The sequence below is a fragment of the Lytechinus variegatus genome, chromosome 6 (assembly GCF_018143015.1).
Source record: "Lytechinus variegatus isolate NC3 chromosome 6, Lvar_3.0, whole genome shotgun sequence".
Classification (NCBI taxonomy): domain Eukaryota; kingdom Metazoa; phylum Echinodermata; class Echinoidea; order Temnopleuroida; family Toxopneustidae; genus Lytechinus; species Lytechinus variegatus.
This window is the reverse complement of record NC_054745.1, coordinates 2,438,228-2,461,277: the sequence shown is the minus strand read 5'-3', so window position 1 is coordinate 2,461,277 and position 23,050 is coordinate 2,438,228. Positions and strand designations below refer to the sequence as shown.

The window sequence follows — 23,050 nt, the reverse complement described above, 5'->3', positions numbered from 1 at the left end:
CAGGATCAAATCGAATTTATTTGGGAGAATTCTATTTTGGTCTTTTCCTGGCTTTCATGAACTTTCACACATTCATCACGTTCATATTCTCAATGAATGTAGATACATGATGTAACTGAAACTTTTTCACTTGTCTCACCCATCAGGTCCCGACTGGATATAAAGCTCCATTTAAAGGAGATGAATTCTTATTTGAGTGGGGAAGTGGCCCACTGAAGATAACCTGTCCAGATAGCACCATGGGTGATTCTCCAACGGTAAAACTCACATGGATATAAGTTGGTTTGGAGTTTAAAGCTTGTAATGCTTAGTTTCTTGGTAGCGGAATTTGAGCAATTAATGTTAATTTTACCCTTCTCTTTTTTGTATTGTTGTATCAAAATTTATTTTGTCTTTCAATATTATCGATGATGAAATAAAAAAAATATTTGCTGAGTTATTTATCTTTGTTTACGGTGATTAAAATCAAACCTCACTAGGACCTAACAAATAACAGTTCACCTCATCATTAAAATCCTCTAGTCTGTTGTCAGCGGTTAAATCTTCCTGACTTCTGCCAATTTGCGCTCAATTTATCATCTTTATGATTGAGCTCAAAATTGGCAGAAGGAAAGAAATTTGAAAATTTAAATAAAAAAAAAACTTCTCGGTTTTCTTTTATTTCGTGATCGAAGTATTCAGTAATACCATGGTCACATTTGCTCTACGGCGGCTGCACGGCGAGTCGAAAACAGCCGTTTAACATTTCTGTGTAGTAACTACATATACGTGGTCTTAATAAAAATAGATATGAAACGGCTGTTTTTGACTCGCCGTATACTGCCGCCGTAGAGCAAATATGAATGAGGTATAACTGTAAGGCAAAACGTACCCTTGACGTGGGAGAGCCAATCACGTCTCTCGTACACACATGCACGTTATCAAATTCGAGTCAATTCAGAGACCGATGCGAGGCATATTTCGGAGAAGCATTTTAGCGCTTTTTAATTTGCGATTTCCACCTGATACATAATTTTCATTATTTTTTAATGGACAAGGGATAATCCCACATCATTACCTTTCCACTGATATATAATAAGGCCATATTTATAATCAATATATTTATCCTTTAACTGAGGAACGCCCTGGGGAGTGTTTCATGAAAGGACTTGTCGAACGTTTTATCCGACAAGTCCTGTTTTATCCGACAATTACTAGTAACAGTGCTTCTCAACCAATCAGAATCCAGGAAAGTTGTCAGATCTGACAACTTGTCGGACGAAAATATTGATGAAACGCTCCCCTGAACTCATTGAATTCATTTTTGTAACACAATTTTTCGTATAAGTAAAAAGCAAACAATTTAGTAATGATGACGATGCCCCCCAAAATAAGAACACCAAATACCTTCTATCAAATCTAATTTGCTGAGTTTACACTCTACATTGATTCATGTAATAAAGATTCTCGAGGAAAGCAAGATACGCTACCTGACAAACCTCAACCCGAAATTCAAGGTGGACACGACGAATATCCCAGATGCTGAGATGATAGTTACTTTTTTATTGAAACAGAGCACAACAAGTGAACTCCCGGTTCCAATGCAGTTAATTGGTAAGTCTTCATTTTGTTTAATTGAATAAACCGTCAATGGCATCGCATCATTCTATCTCCTTAAGCAGCTATGAATTTGAATATCAATAGTGATTTCTACTCGTTGCTATGCTTTCATTCCTTTCAAATGCTTTCTATTCAATACTGTGTATATTCATTGAATATTATTTTGTACATTCTTGGGAGATCTGTCCATTCGAAACATTTTGCTCTTGCACGTAAGCAGTTAAACAACGGATTAAATTTTGCTGAAATATATATTGTAAAAAATCACAAATATTCATGACGATACAGCGTGATTATGAAAACAAAAAATATGCCATACATGTACATTGAAAGTATAAAGATAACGGGAGAATTAGGAATACTGGAACTATTTTGAAAGATTTAAGGAGGGGGAGGCTGACTATTTTTTTTGACCTCACATATCTGGAGGAACTGCCCCCGTCCCCCCGCTTCCGCCGCTTTTGTTAATAGGGGGGGGGGGGGATTATAGGCGATGCCGAAACTTAAAAAAAAACTCACACTAAATTATAATTAGCTGCAGTGGCTTCGCATGAATTGAAAATACTTATCATTAAACATATCGTTTTCCTGGCAAATCGACTTGTTTGTTTCACACAATTAGAGACTTCTGGTACATCAATGAGATACCGCGATTCTAGAACCGATAGTTCATCATCAACTTCACACTTAGATATATTCCAAGAAGAACAATGGAACACTGCTCCTGTGTCAGTAGGCGCTCAACCGAGAGTTGATTTATCAGCCGGCGCAACAAGAAGGTTAGTTGACAATTGCAATTCATATTGTTTTTCACAAACATTACTAATGACTAACCACCATTTTGTTTTAGCATGAGGACGAAGTCTAGGGAGGAGTTTCATGAAAGCTGGAAGCACTGACCAAATTATCAGCGCTTAAGACAATTTCTATGAAATCCTAGTTTTGATTCACTCAGAAGCTCAAGCCTCTGACTGTTGTTTTGGTAACTGTCGGCGAAAGACGACTTGTCAGTGCTTCGTCTTCTTCTCGGGTCCTGTCCAGCATGTCAAGTGGAGGGAACAAGTTTGGACTTTGAGGAAAACGGACTCCAGATCTTTTGCAGTGCACGACTCTAGTAGGAAGGGACAGACAAAAAGGTGTGACATCGTCTAATCCTTCCCACAGTCACAATTAGTGTCTTCATCGATGATGTAGCCACAATTCTGCATAAGGAATTCGCAATGTCCTGTTCCAGACTGTAGGTGATTTAATACATAGCCGGGTTGTCCATTCCCCACTTCAACTTGGGGGATTTCTAGCGACAGTTTGCCTCGTCACAGACTGTAGGCGGTAGGACCATAGGGTGACACTTTGGTTGTATTTTAAGCCCCTTTTACACCTTCACGGAAGCAACACGGATCATCCCGGATTGTCAATCCGGGGTCATCCGTGTACAGTCCGGGACTACCGTGTACACTCCTGCTACTCATCCGGCGCCATCCTTGATGTACCGGCATGTCCGGGAGAAAAATTGAACATGTTCAATTTTTCATCCCGGAGTACACGGACTGATAATCATCCGTGTTCATCCTTGTAGCCTCCTTGTACATCCGTGTAGCTACCGAATGCACCCGGGAGGCTCCTTGTAAGAACCGGGTGATCCTTGTTGATACCGGCTTTATCCGGGGTCAAATGTTTGTATTGTTTGCGTACATGAACAATAGTACGTATTCATAACCAAGCACGAGTATGCTCCAGATGCTGCAAAAAGGGACGAAACTTTATTCTAGCCAGTACAGAATGTGAGCAACCGTGAAGGTCCGTGTAAAGACCCAGTAACATCCGTGATCATCCGGGTATTCCGTGTTGGCTCCGGGAGCATATCAAACAGGATCCCTATTGCTACCTTTCCTATCCTTGTAGACTCCGTACTTTTCCGTATATATCCGTGTTAATAACCAGTTAACTCCGTACTCACTCCGGGAATGCTAGGAAAATACAAATTTGGCACCCCGAATCATCACGGACTGAGATCCGTGATGATCCGTATTGCATCCGTGAAGGTGTAAAAGGGGCTTTAGACGAAATAGAGAAAGGTTACGTGTGGGGGAATTAGTATGGACTTGTCGAAAGTATTTGACACCATTGTTCGCCAAATTCTTTTTAAAAAAAGATTAAAAAGATATGGAATTAGATGTTCGCCTTTACAGTGGTTTCAACATTTTGGGCTACTTATTAAACAGAAAACAATTGTTCTTTTTTTGACCATCTGTGTCAGCTTAAGGTCCTTTGTCATCTTAAAGATTTTTTATACGCCATCATATTCAGCCACCTCAAATTTGTGGGCTCATTTCGCCACTTCCCCGTGAAAACTGGTCCTTATGCATTTTCTCACTAAATTCGAATAAATATTCTGACCTTCTTACTATAATCATATACCCTAAAAGGGTCTGTGGTTAATACCCTCTCCCCCCTCTCAAATGGGATGGGGAAGGTTGAATTTCTGACTGCAGTAGACAAAAATCAATGTTACTCGTATTTCAACTCGTACGCTGTTCCGCTTTTAAGTTGTCAGTAGGGATATCTTCTCTTCTGATATATACATATTCATTTTTAGTTATCAAGTTCTTCAGAAAATTATGTTCCTTCCCTTCTCAAAAAATACATTAATTTTTCTTTACCAGTTCATCTCAGGTAGATATGCCAAGACATAAACTGAGTGATGCCATTCTGCTTGAACTTGCCAACCAAATTAATTCCACGGTTTATCCAGTCAGTGAGTTTGCTGTAGATCTAGGTTTTGATGATTCCACCGCAGCTGCTGCAGAGCAGATGGCGATACAAACTATGCATCCACAGAGAAAATACAAACTTATTCTTGACAAGTTTATCATGGTGAATGGACGAGATGCTCAGAAACTCATAGATATATTTACAGAGAAGAATAAGAAACTCCTTGTAGACGTACTAACAGAAGGTAGGTTATATGATTTGTAGATGGGGTGAAAGAAAACTCCGAAAATCTTACATTTTTCAAAACAAACTATTAAAAATTCAGGACATGGATGAATATGGCACTCTGTGATCATGGTGATGTAATTTTCATTGTGAATAATATTGGCAAGGTAATGTAATTAATGCGTCCCAGAGAACGAAGAATGGGAAGAATCACAAGAAACTTACCGGAATAGAAAATGGACATAAAGACTTGAATACACCATTACAATGTTGTTCTCTTTGGTTCTTTCCCTTTTGTCTTTTTGAGGCAATTAGGCCAGTAATCACTGGTAGAGAATATGACTAAATAAAGCACCAAAGATAAGTCCTTTGTGGTTTCCCCTCAATAAGAAGTCGACCAGATCAACCAGTGCTGCTCTTTATCAAATTCGAAAAAAACCCTTTATTTATCGGCGATAAACTAGCTATTTTAAGCGATAAACTTGGTTTTTCAATTCTAAAACTCAGTTTATCGGATTTGAAAAACTAAGTGATGTAAATATTGTTATTTTTATAATTGATAATGAAGGTATGATTAATAATGTTACTTTACAAAATGGCGTCTAGATGAGGTCACGATGACCTTTCGACCTCGAATTTGTTTCAAACAGATGACATGATAAGTTCCCATACCTGATGATATTTTGAAAAATGGTATTATGTAGATTTTGAGATTTCTTGTTCACAAGAAAAGGAAGGAAAATGAAAATGAATAAATACAGAAATAAAAAAGAAAGTTCGTACGAAAGTGATATTGGCAGGTCATCTAATTAACAGTCCCCTTTTTATTGAAAAACCTCAAACCGAATACTATAAAAGATCATTTTATTGTCATGGCCCTAAATATGAAATACTTTATCCCATTCTCCCCGTATAGCAAATTCACTTAATTCTTAACAAAAAAAAAACAATGTAAATCGATATCCCTCACTCAAATATGTTTTTGAGATTTCCATGAATACTTTTTTATTGTCATTAGTTTATTATTGATTTTGATTTATTGTTACTTTTATGTGTTACAGTTTTTTTCTCATTGCTTATGATGTTAATTTTCCTTTTTAATGTAGTATTGTTTTGCTATGCTCTAATTAATATTAATTGATTAATCGCAAAAAGCCTTTTATAAATCCAGCTACTATTATTATCATTATTTGGTCGAGCAGTTCTTGTAACAGAAAGAGCTTCCCTAATAAAATAAAGCCAGAAATAAAACAACAAATAAAGAATATATATATATATATACATATATATATGTATCTATATTGCTAAATGCATTATTCCCACGTTTAATTATTTAATACACAATGAATAAGCTGATGGTATAGTAGCCAGATTGGACCTTGTTGTTTGGAAGTGCCCTTTCCCAAAAGCTAACATAGAGGGCACATGTCTCCCAATCTCTAATCAGCGCCAATCTACTCATCTTGACTACCTTAGATTAGCAGAGAATGTACAAGGGAACTGCATTTAATAAATCATTATTCCGTAATTCATCTGAATGAAAAGTTAAATTATTGCGTAATAATATGTGGCAAGGAGTGGTGGGATTGCACGGGTGACAGGTTGGATGGGTACATCACTCTCTATGACAGATAATGGAATGTAATTATTGATATCAGCATACCAAAGGGAAGGGTCAGTTCACCTGATACAGTTTTCTAAAATTTGGTTTGCATGTATATGTTGATGTTGACAGGGATGGGGTGATCATCGCTGGTCAGGACAACCAGTCTAATATCTACGTCATCAATCTTGCTGATGATAAGATAGTAAACACTATTACGATGCATGCATGCAGGGTAAGGAGGTGAGGGGTGAAATACAAGCCTTGTCATCAGGTGATATCGTTGTGAAGACAGGTAATCAATACACTGTCATCTCACGATCAGGAGAAGAGAAGGCTGTCATACACTGTGATGAGTGGGGCTGGTCACGGTACCTCGTTGACAAACTGACAGACATACTGTACATAGCGAACTGGGATAGAGTGCGTAATACCAACCAACCATACCAACTTATTAATATTAGTGATGAACACAATTCTTGCTTATTGGTTCACATAACAATGGACCTGGTGAGAATAAAAAGAAGCTGCTACCCCTATAGAGATAATCTTGTAATCAATTGAATATGCTTCCTAATCATTTGTCCGTATCGGTGAAAGACATCTCTACTTGATTCGCCATTCCATTGACGAGTGGATACCATGCGCGACCATGGGGTGTCGAAAAGCACCTTGAACACATATTTTCCATATTCTGAAAATGCCCCCCTTAACCAAGTATTGGCGTCTGAAATCATACCCTTAACAGGTATTGGTAACAAAACGATACTCTTGGCAAGTATGCCCTGAAATGGACCCCTAAAAAGTACAGCGATTTTTAATTGTTATATCACGGGTCCGTCGGTGGACTGTTTTACTTTTACAAACCATTTGGTTTAGTACGGCCCCACCTTCCACACCTCGCACAAATCGGACATTAAACACCTAGTGTTGGGGCAAAAAGCACATCCTTTATAAAACATTTTAATTTTGTTTTATCATCCCCGCAAATCTGACCCTAAATACCAGAATACGTAGCTTTCATAGTAAAATAAATACCCTTTTTCATTATTTTTGTGATTTTCATACCCTTATCACGTTACGTACGTAACGTACCCTATCTTGAAAAAGACTTCCTTTTTACGTGTTTTTGGTCGTGCATGGTATCCACTCGTCAATGTAATTGGCTACCGGTGGTTGATTCCATAGGCGGCGGAAGCGAGGGGGGGCGGGGGGAAAGGTCCCCCCCCCAAAAAAAAAAAAATAGTTGATGACCTTTTTTTTTTTTTTTTTGCTTGTCATTTTTTTTTACGTGTGTCCATCACAAAATTTCAAATGGAACCCCTTAAATTTTTGGGCTTCCGCTGCCAATGCTTGATTCAGTACACGGTATATCATATTCATGAAAGAATCGCATGTATTTTCATTACTTAGCAGTCCTTTCATTTCCTTTTGTTTTTACATTATTCCCTCTCATACTTGATCCAGATCACAAGAATCCCTGTTAAATTACGTGAACCTTTTTAGGCTAAAAAATACCCATTATTCCTGCATTCACATCCCCCCGAAACATACCCTTCGGGATGAATTCCTGAAGTTACAGCATGCGCAGTATGGTCTAATAAGCAGGCAAGGCATGAGATTCAAAACCACCAGCTCAGCAGCCACCCACTGCGCCCAACTACACGGTGGTCTTTCAAGGATATTACATGTAATTTCCTTTCACATTGCTAATATTACCAGGAATTTTCTGATTGGGTAAAATCAGAAAATACCTTAAACTGACGAACTTTGAGGCGGTCTGAAACCAGGACATGTCATTGAAATGATATAATCCATTAAGAAAAGATGATGCGTAAACATGACAACATCCAGTAGAGACGATGACAACATTCGAAAATTTTAAAAATATGCAATGAATTTAGTTTTTTTTCATTTATATGTTACAATGTTATGTTCACACCTATGTCATATATGCTGTTGTAACCGTGTATCTCGTTTGACAAGAACTGATATCCTGGATTTATAGTTATGTTTATTGCCTATGTTATATGATTTGTCAATAAAGAGGTGGTTTATAAAAAAAATCCGTAGAAATGATTTCATCCTGTAGAAATCCTAACATTTGCTAGAATTTATGATATTCGATACAGCTAAATATGATGGCATTTGACGCCCTCGATATTCATTAATGTTTACATGATACGACATTAATGAAGTCAATTTAGTTGAATCATCGTATCACATTTACTACCGTTTCATGGCATCTCAAGTAAAGAGCCTGCCTGGAAATAGTTACTTTCAATATTTCAAGACATGCATAATGTGTATAGATAAGACATGTTCATGTTTGTGTATTAGACTGAATAAGACATGGCAAATATTTTACGTTCGTGGTTAAATATTAAGAACGCTAGATCATTGTTATTGTTTTTGTTTGATGGAATTGAAATAAATAAAATTGAATTGAATTTAATTATGTATATAGATTTTGATAATGTTACTTTGTAATATATTCTATGTCATCTAATACAGTGCGTATTTTATATATATATATATATACATATATATATATATATATATATATATATATATATAAACGGGACAGTTTTGAAAAGTCTTTAACAGTTGTGTGCAAAAACTAGAAGCTTGAATACAATCCGGGAATGGACAGGGAGCCAATGTAATTCTCTGAGAACTGGAGTAATTGCTTCATACTTGCGTGTTCGTGATACAAATCTCGCAGCTGAATTTTGAATGGTTTGCAGTTTTTTAATTTGTTTATTAGGTGAAAGGAAACTATTGCAGAAATCAATGTAACATAAAACAAAAGCATGTACTAATTTTTCAGTGGTGGGTTTGTCCAAGAATTCACGATTAGAATGTATCTATGTACAGCTGTAAAATATTTTGAACTAGAGATTTTCGGTGAAGAATAAAAAAAGTGTTAAGAGATTTCTTCACAACTTTTAGCATGGGTGGTGGAACTTTTAAAAGCTATGTCGAAATGGGTAGGGCACTTTCAATAAACGCGCACGAAGCCGTTGATGTTTAATCTTATTTTGATTCTAAGGCCTTTTTTTTTTTGGGGGGGGGTCTTGTTGGTATTAAACAAATCCACCATTTAGGGTTCTTTATATCGGAACAAAAACGGTTGTAAAGAACATTTTTAGAAGATGTTTTTTTTTTGCCTCATGTTCTGCTTCTGTTTTCTGGTTCTGAATATTGGACAAAAGTGTTTCTTCTAACCATTTTTTTTTTTTCAAAAGAGTTTGTTTTTTGACGACAAATAATAACTTTAGAAATAAAAGAATTGGGAAACATACGTGTTTAACACTACGGATGTGTAAAGCGCAAAAATTAGCACCAAACACAACATAAATGATAAATGTTAATAGACTATAATAACAGTGGCATGCTCATTTATTACATCCTTTATTAACCATCCTGGATTGATCGTAGATCTTTTTGTAGCTTATATACACCCTTAAAACAAGTCAGCAGAGTCGACTAGACCAGTAGTCAGCTAGGTGCAACTGACATGACAATTCACTGATAGTCATATTTCCGATTATTTTCTAGTCATACGACTAGGAAATAGTCAGATATGACTAGAATAAGACTTGCACCCAGCTGGCCCTATTAACTAATCATTTTTGACTGATTTCTTTTTAGAGTGTAGTTTAACCAGTAACCCATTCTGTAAAAGTATATTGATTATGTATTGGTATATTATTAAATATTTGAGATATGTCTTATCATCAGTCATCACATAACATTGATTGTAGAGAAGCTTTAAATGTATGAGATGTCCATCCGATAATATCCTCAGCATCTAACAATAAAGTTTTAAAAATAAAATAAAACACGTTCTGCAAGACATTCAGTTTTAACATCAGTTGAGCTATGGTCTACGAAGAGAATAGAGATGGGAATTTTACAGAAAGATGGCAATAAAGGGAAGAAAGTTGAAATTAAAAGGAGATGAAAATGAAGAAGAAGATGAAGGGGGAGGAGAAGAAGAACAAGACGATAAAGGAGGAGGAGAAGACAAAGTAGAAGAAGAAGGAGAGAAGGAAAAGAGGGCGAGAGAGAATGGTTAAATAATGGGGAGTTCAAGAGAGGGAGAGGGAGGAAGATTAACACATACAAGAGGACATCAAGATGTTGTACATGAGAGAGTGGAGGAAAGAGGGAGAGAGAGAGAGAGCATGAAACGGGAAGAACAGGGCCCCTTGATATTGATCCAATCAATCATAACTCGATGGAAATCCGTTAGTGTCATATTTTGTATATTGCAAATTTGTATAATGTCCTTTGCATTACAAAAAGAAGCACAGTGAAATTTAAAGAAAACAATGAAGGCACGAATACACATCATAGTTAGAAAATATTTTGAATAAACATGAATAATACATGTTGACATTGCTGGCCATCCATAGTTGCGATTGATCGGATCAATCGTAACTCTTGGTCCTGGTCTTTATTCGAGGTGAGAGGTAGTAAGATTAATATATACAAGATGGCATCAAGATGGTGTACATGAAAGAGTGGAGGAGAGAGTGAGATAGAGCATGAAACAGTTGGCATTTGGAAGAGCAGGTCTGTATGGGGGGGGGGGTAGTACGTACTCACCCCCCCCCTCAAAAAAAAATGTCTCAAAGCTCCAATTTCGATAATAATTGAATGATTTTGAAATAAATCGAATTTATGAGTACGAGAATACTGTTAAGGATTGCATAATGCTTAAAAAGTTTTGTTTCACTCTCGAATAATTTATTTATGAAGATATCAATGCTTTTCAATAATTGGAAAAGTGCAGAGAATGCATTGTTTTTCGGTCAATTAAAAACTTTCACGTTGCGCTCGGAATTATCTTGTTCCTTAATTGGCAAACATTACCATGAATCTACTATGAATGGTTATTGTAACATTTCACTCCGTTGATGTTAGAACATTCCTATGCACGTATAACGTAATAGATAGTTATCTACCAAATGGTATACGAAGTCAATTTTCTTGACTAACGCCCCTCCCCCTTGAAAAAAATCCTAGCTCATGGTGAGGTGTGTATGTGTGTGAGAAGGAGAGAGGGGGGGGGGGAGAACATGAAATAGGATCTGAACTCTTGGATGAGATGATGGTTAGTTGTATGGAAGGCCATGAGTGTCAGAATATACGAGAAGACATGGAACATGGACGGGGGTGCACTTTTACTAGCAGGTAAACATAATGATCGTAAACAGACTTCCCCAAAATGTTCCTATTGATTAGCCCATCTTGCAGTACCCTAAACAAATATATTATACATATTTTTTTTAGAAACTAAATAATGTCTCAAATGTTGTATCGTAATGAACAGATGAAGCTTATACCCTTTTTACGAAATGAGGACTCTTTTTGGGGAATTTCTAGACCCTTTTTACTGAATGTGCTAATATTGCCTGGCTCTTGAAAACGAGCCCTTTTACTAGTTATTTTGAATGTGCATTGTGACTAACTTAATCTTTATAGTTGCTCCATGTTGAAGAAATTTACTTGAAATAAAAGCAGCTTCACAATGAACATTCTGTATTTTTTTTATTCTTGGATTTCTGATTTCTTGTTTAATACATTGTTTTCATCTATTTAGTCCCAAACTTTGTTAAAACCACATAATCATTATATTTATTTTCAATCAATTATTCTTAAATTTAAAACGAACTGACTGGTTATTTTGAATGTGCATTGTGACTAACTTAATCTTTGTAGTTGTCCTACGTTGAAAATAAATTACTTGAAATAAGAGCAGCTTAAAAGTGACCATTCTGTGTAGCTTTTCTTAGATTTCGGATTTCTCGTTTTTAACATTATTTTCAACTATTTAGTCCGGAACATTCACCACAAAATCATTACATTTATTTAAAAAAATATTCTTAATTTTAAACTAATGACTGTTTGGATCGTCTTGAAGACTGCACAATGGAGGGGCGGGGGGGTATGATGATTACACCCCACGGTGGATGTATCATCATACCCCCTCCCCCTTCAGCATAAAAATTGGCACACACCTTAGTTCACATATCTCACATGAAGTAAAAGACTGTACATAGGCCTATACTGTAAATAAACAATAAAAATATGTTTCATCAAAATTGAAATAACTCCAGATAGTTGTTTAATATCAGTCAATAATTCACCTATTTGACTTGTTCAAATTACTAATTGTCTTCTCTTCAGCGTCACCAAGTCAACATTGATTCTTGATTGAATCATTTAATGCAGGCAAGACCTGCCTGGGGGCGTTCCTTTTGTTAATTATTTGTCAACTTGAAGTTGTTTGCTTTTTCATATCAGATAATATCAGTTCATGCGATGGCAATCTTATTTATCTGTGAGCATTACAACTTTTGATCTTTCATATCTAATATCATAGCTAAAGTAAATATGGTAAGACAGAGAGGACGTCACATATTGAGGAGGTTGGATATACATGCACTATGGAATATATATAGCTCTTTTGAGTGATATATTGCTATCATAAATTGAATCTGCACCGGGGGGGGGGGCAAATAAGATATCTTGATGAGAGGGGTGGGACAAAATAAGTAAAAAGTGGCATCTTTCTCTTTAATGAAAAATGAAAATCTATGAAGTATATTAAGTCTAAACCTACCTTCCTGTCCTTTTGCTTTTCTTTCTTCCTTCCTTCCTTCCTTCCTTCCTTTCTTTCTTTCTGTCTGTCTTTCTTTCTGTCTTTCTTTCTTTCTTTCTTCTTTCTTTCTCCATTCCTTCCTTTCTTCCTTCCTTCCTCCTACTTCTTCTTTTTTTACTACTTTTTTTTCATTTCTTCTTCTTATCCTGCTCCTCCTCATTCTTTTGTATTTCATTTTCTTACTTCCCTCTTTAATTTCTTTCCTTCCCTGCCTGAAAGTCACAAATATTGGAAATTGTAAGAATATAATTATATGCAAGTTAGATACTAAACATATTAGCCAGACTAACAGAGAAGAGGAGGAGGTTGGCAAAACATGTCTTAAGAATTATTATATTCTTAAAAATGGAATATCCTGGTAACATAATCGAAGAAGGAAAAGCGGAGGCTGTCCCAAGTACCCCTGGCTACAAACATTCTTCATAGACCATGGCCCGTATTCTGAAGTCATATTTAATTTAGACCATATGGTCTAACTCTGTACTAACACAATGGGGATCCAACAATTTTAAATTCTGTTTATATTATATATTTCTTTTGTTTACTATTTTGTTTCCCTTGGCTGTCATAATGAATGAATATACTTGAGATACCATTCAAAGACAATTATGGACAATTTAAGTGTCAAATGAGTTAATAAACTGGATGTCTACTGTCAGGGAATGGTGCCCAAATTGTCTCTCCATAGTCAAACCATTTCTTTACACCAGGGTTTAATTAAAACCCGAGTTCAGAATACGGGCCTTAGAGTTGACCCATATCTTTATACCAATCTCTTGGAGGTTAAAGCGGTCACAGAAAATGATGGCTTTTTGCCTATAAATGCACTGCACAGGAGGTACTAAGTGGTAAGTAAAAAAAAATAGGAGAGTTTTGTATTCTGATATCCCTTCCCCACCTCCCATTGGCACCTATAAATGCGGTCCAAAGTATCACTATTCATATTTAGTAATGTATTTGATACGAATGCAATTTGCTCATCAACATCATATCATAAAAAATATTAATATTGCTCTGATAAGATAAGGAGAGCTTTAAGTGTTGTTAATATTGTCAGAGTCATAATCTGTTTCTGGCAAATTGTGATCTGAATCTTATTCTGCAGTTTTTTTCATTTGAAGTCCGGGTATACATATTCAGATTTAAAACGATTTTGAACAGGTATTGTAACTTCTAAATTTTCAAATGATCCATCTTAAAATAGTAATTTGTTTTTATAATGGGATAGGAGATGATTATGATATGCTGAAACACAATATACATTAGGTAAAGTAGAAGGTTTTTTTCATTATCAAGTTTAGTTTTTGCATAAGTGTTGACATATACGAGAAGAATTATTGGTAAGGCACACAAATTATTTCTTGCTATTGAAGTTTATCTTAATTTCATTTCTTCTGAAGCTTTTTATCCATCTCTTACATTTTTTCCTCTATCATCCAGAGTTAAACAATCTTCAGACATCACATTATGGCATCAAGATTTCCCGAAGGAAAACAAGTTCAACTCCGACCTAGAAAAGGTCATGACATGAAATGGTCATGTGACAAGCATGGTGAGCCAATCAAATTTTACTGTAAGAAACACAAAATTCCTATTTGTCATCCATGCGCTACCAAAGATCACAGCCAGAAACCATGCAAGCTAGACGACATCGAGGATGTCATCTTCGAAAGGAGGAGACAGCTAGATGAAAAACGGCCAAAAATATTGGAACTTCAGAAACAAATGGAAGCACTCAACACGAAAATAAAGACTACATCAACGTCTGGAAGTGCTCATCTTCAGACAATTAACAATAACATTCAAGCATCATATTACGACAAGATCAAATCTGTTGAAGAAAAGGAGAACAGGATTATTAGGGTTATTAACGAAGAGGCAGATGAGGAAATAAGACTAGTAAATGAGAAGAGAGAAAAACGGATCAAGGATTGCAACATCGAGAGAGAAAAGGAGCGAAGTATCATCAAAGACAAAGAAGCAAAACTTCTGTCAGATGCAAAGAAAATCAGCGAAGTCGCTTCTAAGAAGATCAAAGATCTTACTAATGAGAATCAGCATATAATAAACACTATCAAGAACATTGAATCAACCATGAAACGAATAAACCAACATGATGAAACATTGGTGAATGAAGCTCATCAAGTACTTGCATCTATTGATGAAAATTTAAATTTTAATGTTCATCAAGATGTTAGCGACTGCCTTGACCGAATACAGATTGAAGTTGAGAGAGTAAAGTTTGTAGAGGGGGAAGTAGGTGGAGAATACTATGGTAGAATTGATGGGTATATCGGTAAATGGGAACTTGTCAAGTCAATACACATTACATCGGTTAATTACCCATTTGTGCGTGGTTTAGTCAGTGAGAATGATATATGTGTACAGGACGTAGATAACAATGGCATGTATGTTACAAACATCAACACTCAACACACAGAGAAAGTCATTGATGAAGGTCTGTTGATTACATCATGTGCGCCCATAGACAATAACGTAATAGTATGTGGTAAGTGGAGAGATGATTGCACGGGTGACAGGTTAGATGGATTCATCACTCTCTATGACAGACAATGGAAGGTGATTGATGTTTCCTATTGTTGGTTACGTGCTTTGCATTCCAAGTATGCAAATCAGTTGGAGAGGCGGGAAAGTTAAACTGTGTGCAGTCATGTAAGAGTAGTTTGAATCATTGACCGTTTTCAGCACGCAGCGGACAAGTCACGCTTCTAATATCCTCCTCGCTGGACATGTTTTATTGTAACCTTTCCTAGCTTAGCGACGTCGTATAGCTGTAACTGTACATTGGGTAAGAGCCATATTATGGCGGAATCCTCCGACGCATTCGCATTTGTTTTGGGATCATTACCTTCCTCTGTTAGAAAGCCTGATAATAACTTATCGCTTAATGTGGACTCAGTCCCAGTAACTAACAATTCGGTAAATCATAACCCACAAGGGCAACAGTTTCTAATCATCAGCGCCGATAATATATCGGCCATTATAAAAGAGGCTGTGGGTGGATTTAAGGATTACGTTGACCAAGCAATAGCTTCTCAAAAAGAAGCTACCTCTAAAGTAATTGAATCAGTTAAAGTGAATTTCAAATTCAAAGGTAACAAGCTTCAATTTGAATTTAACAATTCCCAACTTGAGCGTGTCCAAACTGCGACGAAGGCTATCAAGGAGGGAGATAATGCTTCCGCGATTTTAGAGCTTCAGAAAGTAGAAGATGATATCCTCAAGCGTAACAAGCTCATTAGAATTGCAGAAAAGTCTGAAGATGGTTGGAAGGTGGTTGATGAGTACCTATCGGAGGAACTCGCAAGTGATTCCGATGACGACAAGAAAATCAGAGCTGCTCAAAACAGACCAGCTTCAAAACGTAGGAAAGCGAAGATTTAACAGGTCCAAGGCTACACCCTACAAATCCCAACGTCGGCCTCAGGAAACTTTCCCTAATCCTGATGCTACTTTTCGTAGCTATATGCAACAAGGTCGACCTCAATTTAACCAGGTTCATACATCGAGACCATTCGACTTATACTTCGGTTGCGGCAAGTCGGGACATTGGAGGAGGAATTGCCCGAATACCAAACTCACCAAAGAAGGCACAGGCCTCTAAAGATACCGGATTCGGTAAGCATAATTTTGACAATTATAGACATGTTTGAAGCATTTCTCTGGATATAATCCTATAGCATTAGTGTGAGTACGTGGTACCATTGGTGTGTATTAATTGTTTGAATGTAGTGGGTCGAATCGGAATCTCAGATAATCATACGGTAAAACTTATATCTTTCATTTTAAAATGATTACTGGATAGACCTTAAGAAGGCAAATCCTTTACTGAGAGATACTGTCACGTTGTATGGGTCTTATAGTAATCATGAAAATTGTCACTCTTATAAGAATTAAAAACATGCATGCAATGAGCACAATTTATTTTGCTTTCATTGGATATCAGTATGTTTGCTTGGATTCTTGTCTTTCAGCAATACCTGAATTAAGCGAAAGAGTCGAAAGAGATCTGAAATCGGAGAGGGGAGAGATGAATCGGTATGAAATAGAAGATTACAGAATCAACTATTTTGAATACGAACAAGGTAGAGCTGAACCCATTGTTAGAGGAAGAATGAAAGCCAATGTTGACTTCTGGAAATGAATAGGAGCCACAGAAGAAGTAGTGAACATGATTCAATTTGGTTATAAGATACCCTTTCTTGAGACACCCCCTCCAAAAGTGTTTCAAAATAACAAATCAGCCCTTGAGCACACAGACTTCGTTTCTGAAGCTGTTCTTGAACTATTGAATAAAGATTTGATCTCCGAAGTGAGTTCTGTTCCAGAATACGTCAACCCTCTTACAGTTTCTGTTCAAAATTCTGGCAAGAAGCGCCTTATCTTAGATTTAAGATATATTAATCAATACGTTTGGAAACAAAAGGTACGCTTTGAAGACTGGAATGTAGCACTGGAATACTTTCAAAAGGGTGACTACATGGTTTCCTTTGACCTTAAGTCGGGATATCACCATATTGATATATTGAAGAACATTGTAAATATTTAAGTTTCAGTTGGAACTTCAACGGAATTATTAGATATTTCTCTTTTAAGGTACTTCCTTTTGGATTGTCCTCTGCTCCATATATTTTCACTAAAACAATTAGACCTCTTGTCAAGCATTGGAGAAACAATCATGTTTTTGTAGTTGTATTTCTAGATGATGGATGGATTAGAGCATCCTCCTTTCAAGAATGTGAAGATATTGCCACAGCAGTCAGAAATGACTTATTGAATGCGGGTTTAGTGCCTAACGTAGAGAAGTCAGTATGGATACCTACTCAGAAAATTGATTGGCTTGGTTTAACTTGGGATTCTAAAAGTGGCACTTTACATGCATCAGATCGTAGAATTGTCAATATTTTGGATTGCATAAACGATATGATCACAGAATTACCACACACTACCGCTAGAAAGTTAGCGGCCTTTATAGGTAAAATTATTTCCTTGCTACCTGTAACTGGGCAGATCGCACAGTTGAGAACTAGATTTTCTTCAATTGCTGTTGCCTCATGCAAACACTGGGACAAAGAAATTAATCTATCCACACGAAATGATATCATAAAAGAACTGTTCTTCTGGAGAGATAATGTGAAGTCTTTAAATGTACGAAATATCTTGCATTATTCTATACCGCAGATACTTGTCTTTTCAGACGCCAGCCACATCGGGTGTGGAGCTTGGTCAGCAGAGTGTGGCGGACTCAAATTCCAACACATCTGGTCAGAAGAAGAGCAAGGTAAAAGTTCCACTTGGAGAGAACTTAACGGTGTTGCACTGGCAGTACATGCATTTGGAAAGAGTATAAGAAACCAGACAGTAAAGATATTCACCGATAATACTGGAGTAGAGAAGATCATAAAGAAGGGCAGTATGAAAAATGATCTCCATCAGCTGAGTATTGACTTAGCAGATTACTGTAATCAAATGAATATAGTAATGGAGGTACAGTGGATACCGAGAAAGCAAAATCAAGAGGCAGATGCCTTGAGCAGAGAAATAGATTTTGATGATTGGGGTGTTTCAGAAACCTTTTTCTCTTTTATGGATAAACTTTGGGGACCACACACAGTTGATAGATTTGCAGACGATCACAACGCTAAGATTCCGAATTTCAATTCCAAATTTGCATCCCCTAAGACTAATAAAGTAGATGCATTTTCAGTGTCCTGGGAACATCACAATAATTGGTTAGTTCCCCAAATCAAATTGGTGCCAAAAGCTATCAGACACACTAAAGCAAGCAGAACAATAGCTACTCTTGTGGTTCCTAATTGGCCTTCTGCACCCTTTTGGCCTTTACTTTTCTCAAGAAATAGTAAATTTTCAAGCATTATCCGTCAGATCATCAAGTTTTCTGATCCAACTAAAATTTTCGTTCAGGGTCGAAATAGAAATACAGTTTTCGGATCCGATAAATTCAAAAGTGGAGTAATTTGTCTACGTTTAGACGGTAGATAGAATGAGTGACAGAATCTCACTGGAGATGATTATGAATGACACTGTCTCACTGGAGAATATGTAAAATTAAACACTGGTTTTCCTTAATTGTGAAGTATTGTCTGTTTGCATCTGCACTGGCAGTAGCAACAAGGATATATATATATTATTAGTGATTGCACTGGCAGTTTTTCATGGAAAACTCATCTTCACAGAGGAGGATGTATCCTCTTTGCTTTCATTTTGTATTTTATACAGGACATTGACTTCAAAGACACACTCACGAGAGTTTTAGAAGATTCCCGGGCAGAGAGCACGGTCAAGAAATATAAACGTGCAGTAGAAGCATGGAATGCGTGGTGTAGAAACAGTGGCACGTCATGTCAAGACTTATGTCAAGAAAGCATTGCAAGGTACTTTATATTTTTGTTCAATGGAGGATCTCCATATAGCAAAATAGAGACAGCTTTTTATGCTTTGAAATGGCAAGTTGATTGTTCAATTAATACAAGGAACAGAAGTAACCCTTGCGAATCTAAGTTCTTGAAATTGATTTTAGAAGGGATCAAGAGGATCCTAGCAAGACCGGTGAATAGGAAAGAACCTATTACCCCTGACATGCTTTTGAGTATCGTTCATAAGTTTGACTCTGGATCTGTGAAAGATCTTCGTAATTGTTCTATGTTATTGTTAGCATATGCAGGTTTTTTAAGATTCGATGAACTTTCCAACATTAAGCTTAGTGACATTGAATTATTTGACTCCAATACGAAAGTTTTCCTTGAGAAAAGTAAAACTGACCAATTTCGAGAAGGAGCCTGGGTAATCGTTTCTACCACTGGAAAAGCGACATGTCCAGTTAATATGATGCGCAGATATTTAGAGAGTACACAATCTGTATCTAGAGATGAAAATGATTTTGTGTTCAGGCCTCTTACCTTTTGTAAATCTCAAAATTGTTACAAACTCAGAAAAGGAAAGATGTCCTATTCGAGATGCAGGGAGATTTTCAAAGAAGTTCTAGAAGCTATCGGAGTAAACTCGAAACAGTTTGGGTTACATAGCCTGAGGGCGGGAGGTGCTACGGCAGCAGCCCAAATCGGAGTACCAGATCGCCTATTTAAAAGGCACGGCAGATGGGCATCAGATTCTTCTAAAGACAGAATGATATGTAAAAGAATCTCTTAAAAATAAGATGTTTGTTTCATTAAATTGGGTATTTGAAATTTATGCAAATCATTGTAATGTTTTAAAGTTGATCTCAACATATCATTCCAGCATTGATACCCCAGTAATAAATTACTGGATAACTTGATAATTTTGTTTAATGATTATCTATATGAATTAAGAACGAATAACTAGCAATATTGATATCCTTTATACAACATACCCGTTCTTTAGTCTTGACTTAGAGAGAGCAGAGAAAATGTCTTGTCCCTGCAGCTGAAGTACGGTGCCTCTCAAGGTAATATAATTCTAATTTATTAATTATATAATGTATGTTTCTTTTGCAAAGAAAGAGGCTCAATAGGAAAATATTTATTTCCGGTTGAGCTAGCGAATTAGGAAATAATGTTTCCTATTGTTGGTTACGTGCTTTGCATTCCAAGTATGCAAATCAGTTGGAGAGGCGGGAAAGTTAAACTGTGTGCAGTCATGTAAGAGTAGTTTGAATCATTGACCGTTTTCAGCACGCAGCGGACAAGTCACGCTTCTAAAAAGTCATTTACAATTTCCCTTCAGTTTTTACACGAAATTCGTAACATTTGAGTGAGTACTGATGAATTGCAGTTACGTGGTTTGTTATTGCTGCTGAGATCAACTTTAAACGTATTTTTCCACAAAGTAGTGGATAAATGAATGAGCCTTATTGTGTAGAATGACTTCTTTAATTTAACTGGAGATTTTTTTTTTTTTTATGTCAAAGAACATTAATAAGCCCATGACTATGAATTAACCATTTTTGATAATCCAGATATATAACTTCCTTTTTTCTGATTCCTGTTTTATTACAAACGTAAGTCAAAGAAGAGAGAGAGAGAGAGCAGAGAAAATGTCTTGTCCCTGCAGCTGAAGTACGGTGCCTCTCAAGGTAATATAATTCTAATTTATTAATTATATAATGTATGTTTCTTTTGCAAAGAAAGAGGCTCAATAGGAAAATATTTATTTCCGGTTGAGCTAGCGAATTAGGAAATAATAGACATCAACATACCAAGGAATGAATACGGATTTTATTGTAGTGTGTACGTTGATATTGACAGTGATAGGATGATCATCACTGGTCAGTCCTATCAGTCTAATATCTACGTCATCAATCCTGCTAATGATAAGGTAGTAAACACTATTACGATGCAGGATAAGGAGGTGTTTGGAGAGATACAAGCCTTGTCATCAGGTGATATCGTTGTGAATACAGGTTATGGTGGATGCACTGTCATCTCCCGATCAGGAGAAGAGAAGGCTGTCATACACGGTAATGAGTTGGACGCCCCAGAGTATAGTGTTGACAAACTGACAGACACACTCTACATCACGCATAGAGTGCGTAATACCTATTCAGTTGATCAGGTGTCACGTGATGGTATCATCCAGGCAAGGAGAATCGTGGAATACGTGAAATCAGATCGCACTAACTTCATGGGCCCTTGTCTTGTTACTCCATCTGGTAACCTCGTAGGATGTGATGGGGACAAACTTCATCTTTACAAGAAGACATTCACTTTGTAAGTCATCAAGTATTTCAACGAATGATTAAAAAGAAATATAGACGAGATACTTATTTCATTTTCATTCACATCCCCCAACATGACTACATTTACAATGCGCGTGGTTACGGTGTGAATGTTGTATCAATATACAGGTGCAATGTATTGGGGTGTTGCAAGATATTTCGATCGATTTCAAGTGAATTTTAGATTCCTAAATCAATTGAAACTCGTGCATTTCATTGGAAATTTGCAACTGATTGATGGTCAGCTTATGTTACATACAAATATAAAATGATTTGCTTTGGTTAAAATTGATCTATCAATAGCTACATTTGCATATGAAGCAACACCCCCTATGTCTTACAAAATGAAGAGGCTAACATTCAACCATCTTTAGATTTATATTTTGATTAAAATGTATAGTTTACTTGTAAAAAAATAAACAAATAGAAATTGATTAACCTATTGCCTACTTTAACCACCTGATCCCTGCACGTCTATGGGAATGGCTGAACCCAGCATATGACAAGTTAATTACTAACTTGTGTTAGCTGAACTCGATCATTTACCAAACGCTATTTCGTTCAATGTGATTTGGTATCATAGATCATTTTACCCCTTAATTGGATTGAAATCGCGCTTAGCTTTATTTGGGTCTTTGAATCCAAACTATCCATCATATAGATTTCTTTTTCTTTATTCTGTTGCAAAAATGGTGGGGTAAAATAAATTGTATCAAAATTAAGAGGAAAAAAGTGATGTGAAGTACAAGTAAGTGTAGGAACCCGTGGTATGTTGGTTCTGACTATCACCTTGTAAACAGGTCGAATCCCAACGAGGCCTGGCGTCATTTGGCAAGGCGTTTTAATCCACACTTTGCCACTCTCGACCCAGGTGATAAATGGGTACCAGGTAGCACTTGATAGTCAATGTAGCTTGATGCATACATTATGTGCGGGAATAACTGATTGAATCCGGTGACCTGGAGACCGTTTCATAAAAGTTGTCAGCATTGGCAAATTGTCTTTCTTCGACTGTTACCATAACAACATGTCAGAGCCTCTGAGCCAACCAAAACCAAGTATCTCAAGGAAATTGTCCGTGCTTACAACTTTATCAGTGCTAAAAACTTTCATGAACACCCACTGGGGTAATGATATCTGCAAAGCGCTTTGACTCGTCGTTCCGATGTATTAAGAGCTATATAAAAGCACACTATTATTATTATTATTATTATCATTATTATTATTATTGTTATTATCATTATTATGATAAATTCTAAGCGTACGTAATCCCTCCTCATGAATATTAACAGAACATAACATATAACCCATATTGTGTGATAGAATCCTTGCTCAGTCAGCATGCATATCGCAATCGATATGATGAAGATAGACAAAAATGCATATTTACTTCAATAACTCCATACATCTACTTGATTTGCTAGTTCAGCCCTCTGGACTGCCATACCCGAATAGAACTCCCAAGGATTTAAAAAGCGCGAGCGCGCCCTCTCCCGTTCAG

The 23,050-nt window shown here is 36.6% G+C and overlaps 3 protein-coding genes across 5 annotated transcripts in view; all 3 read left to right on the top strand.

Moving 5' to 3' along the window:
• The window catches only part of LOC121416823, a 35,840-nt gene extending 28,766 nt beyond the window's left edge, over window positions 1-7,074 (top strand). The window contains exons 5-9 of one of the 2 annotated variants that reach the window (XM_041610338.1): window positions 147-257; window positions 1,443-1,593; window positions 2,222-2,378; window positions 4,263-4,555; window positions 6,272-6,361. In XM_041610338.1, coding sequence (XP_041466272.1) covers window positions 147-257; window positions 1,443-1,593; window positions 2,222-2,378; window positions 4,263-4,555; window positions 6,272-6,282 — 723 coding nt within the window. In that variant the 3' untranslated portion in view covers window positions 6,283-6,361. Of the gene's footprint in view, window positions 1-146; window positions 258-1,442; window positions 1,594-2,221; window positions 2,379-4,262; window positions 4,556-6,271 lie in introns of both variants that reach the window. The other variant, XM_041610339.1, reaches the window with a different exon arrangement.
• A 7,196-nt stretch (window positions 7,075-14,270) lies between these two features.
• LOC121416821 lies at window positions 14,271-21,948 on the top strand. The gene is made up of 2 exons (XM_041610334.1): window positions 14,271-15,392; window positions 21,009-21,948. Exons 1-2 carry the CDS (start codon window positions 14,280-14,282, stop codon window positions 21,543-21,545), a joined length of 1,650 nt encoding a protein of 549 aa, XP_041466268.1. The 5' UTR covers window positions 14,271-14,279; the 3' UTR covers window positions 21,546-21,948.
• On the top strand, window positions 16,146-20,386 carry LOC121416822. Of its 2 annotated transcripts, none has more exons than XM_041610337.1 (3): window positions 16,146-16,451; window positions 18,015-18,114; window positions 19,074-19,285. In XM_041610337.1, exons 1-3 carry the CDS (start codon window positions 16,280-16,282, stop codon window positions 19,108-19,110), a joined length of 309 nt encoding a protein of 102 aa, XP_041466271.1. In that variant the 5' UTR covers window positions 16,146-16,279; the 3' UTR covers window positions 19,111-19,285. The 2 variants fall into 2 exon arrangements, with proteins under 2 accessions (XP_041466271.1, XP_041466269.1); XM_041610335.1 differs by lacking the exon at window positions 16,146-16,451 and adding an exon at window positions 20,217-20,386 and having other exon boundaries at window positions 17,443-18,114; window positions 19,074-19,228.
• Window positions 21,949-23,050: the final 1,102 nt, after the last annotated feature.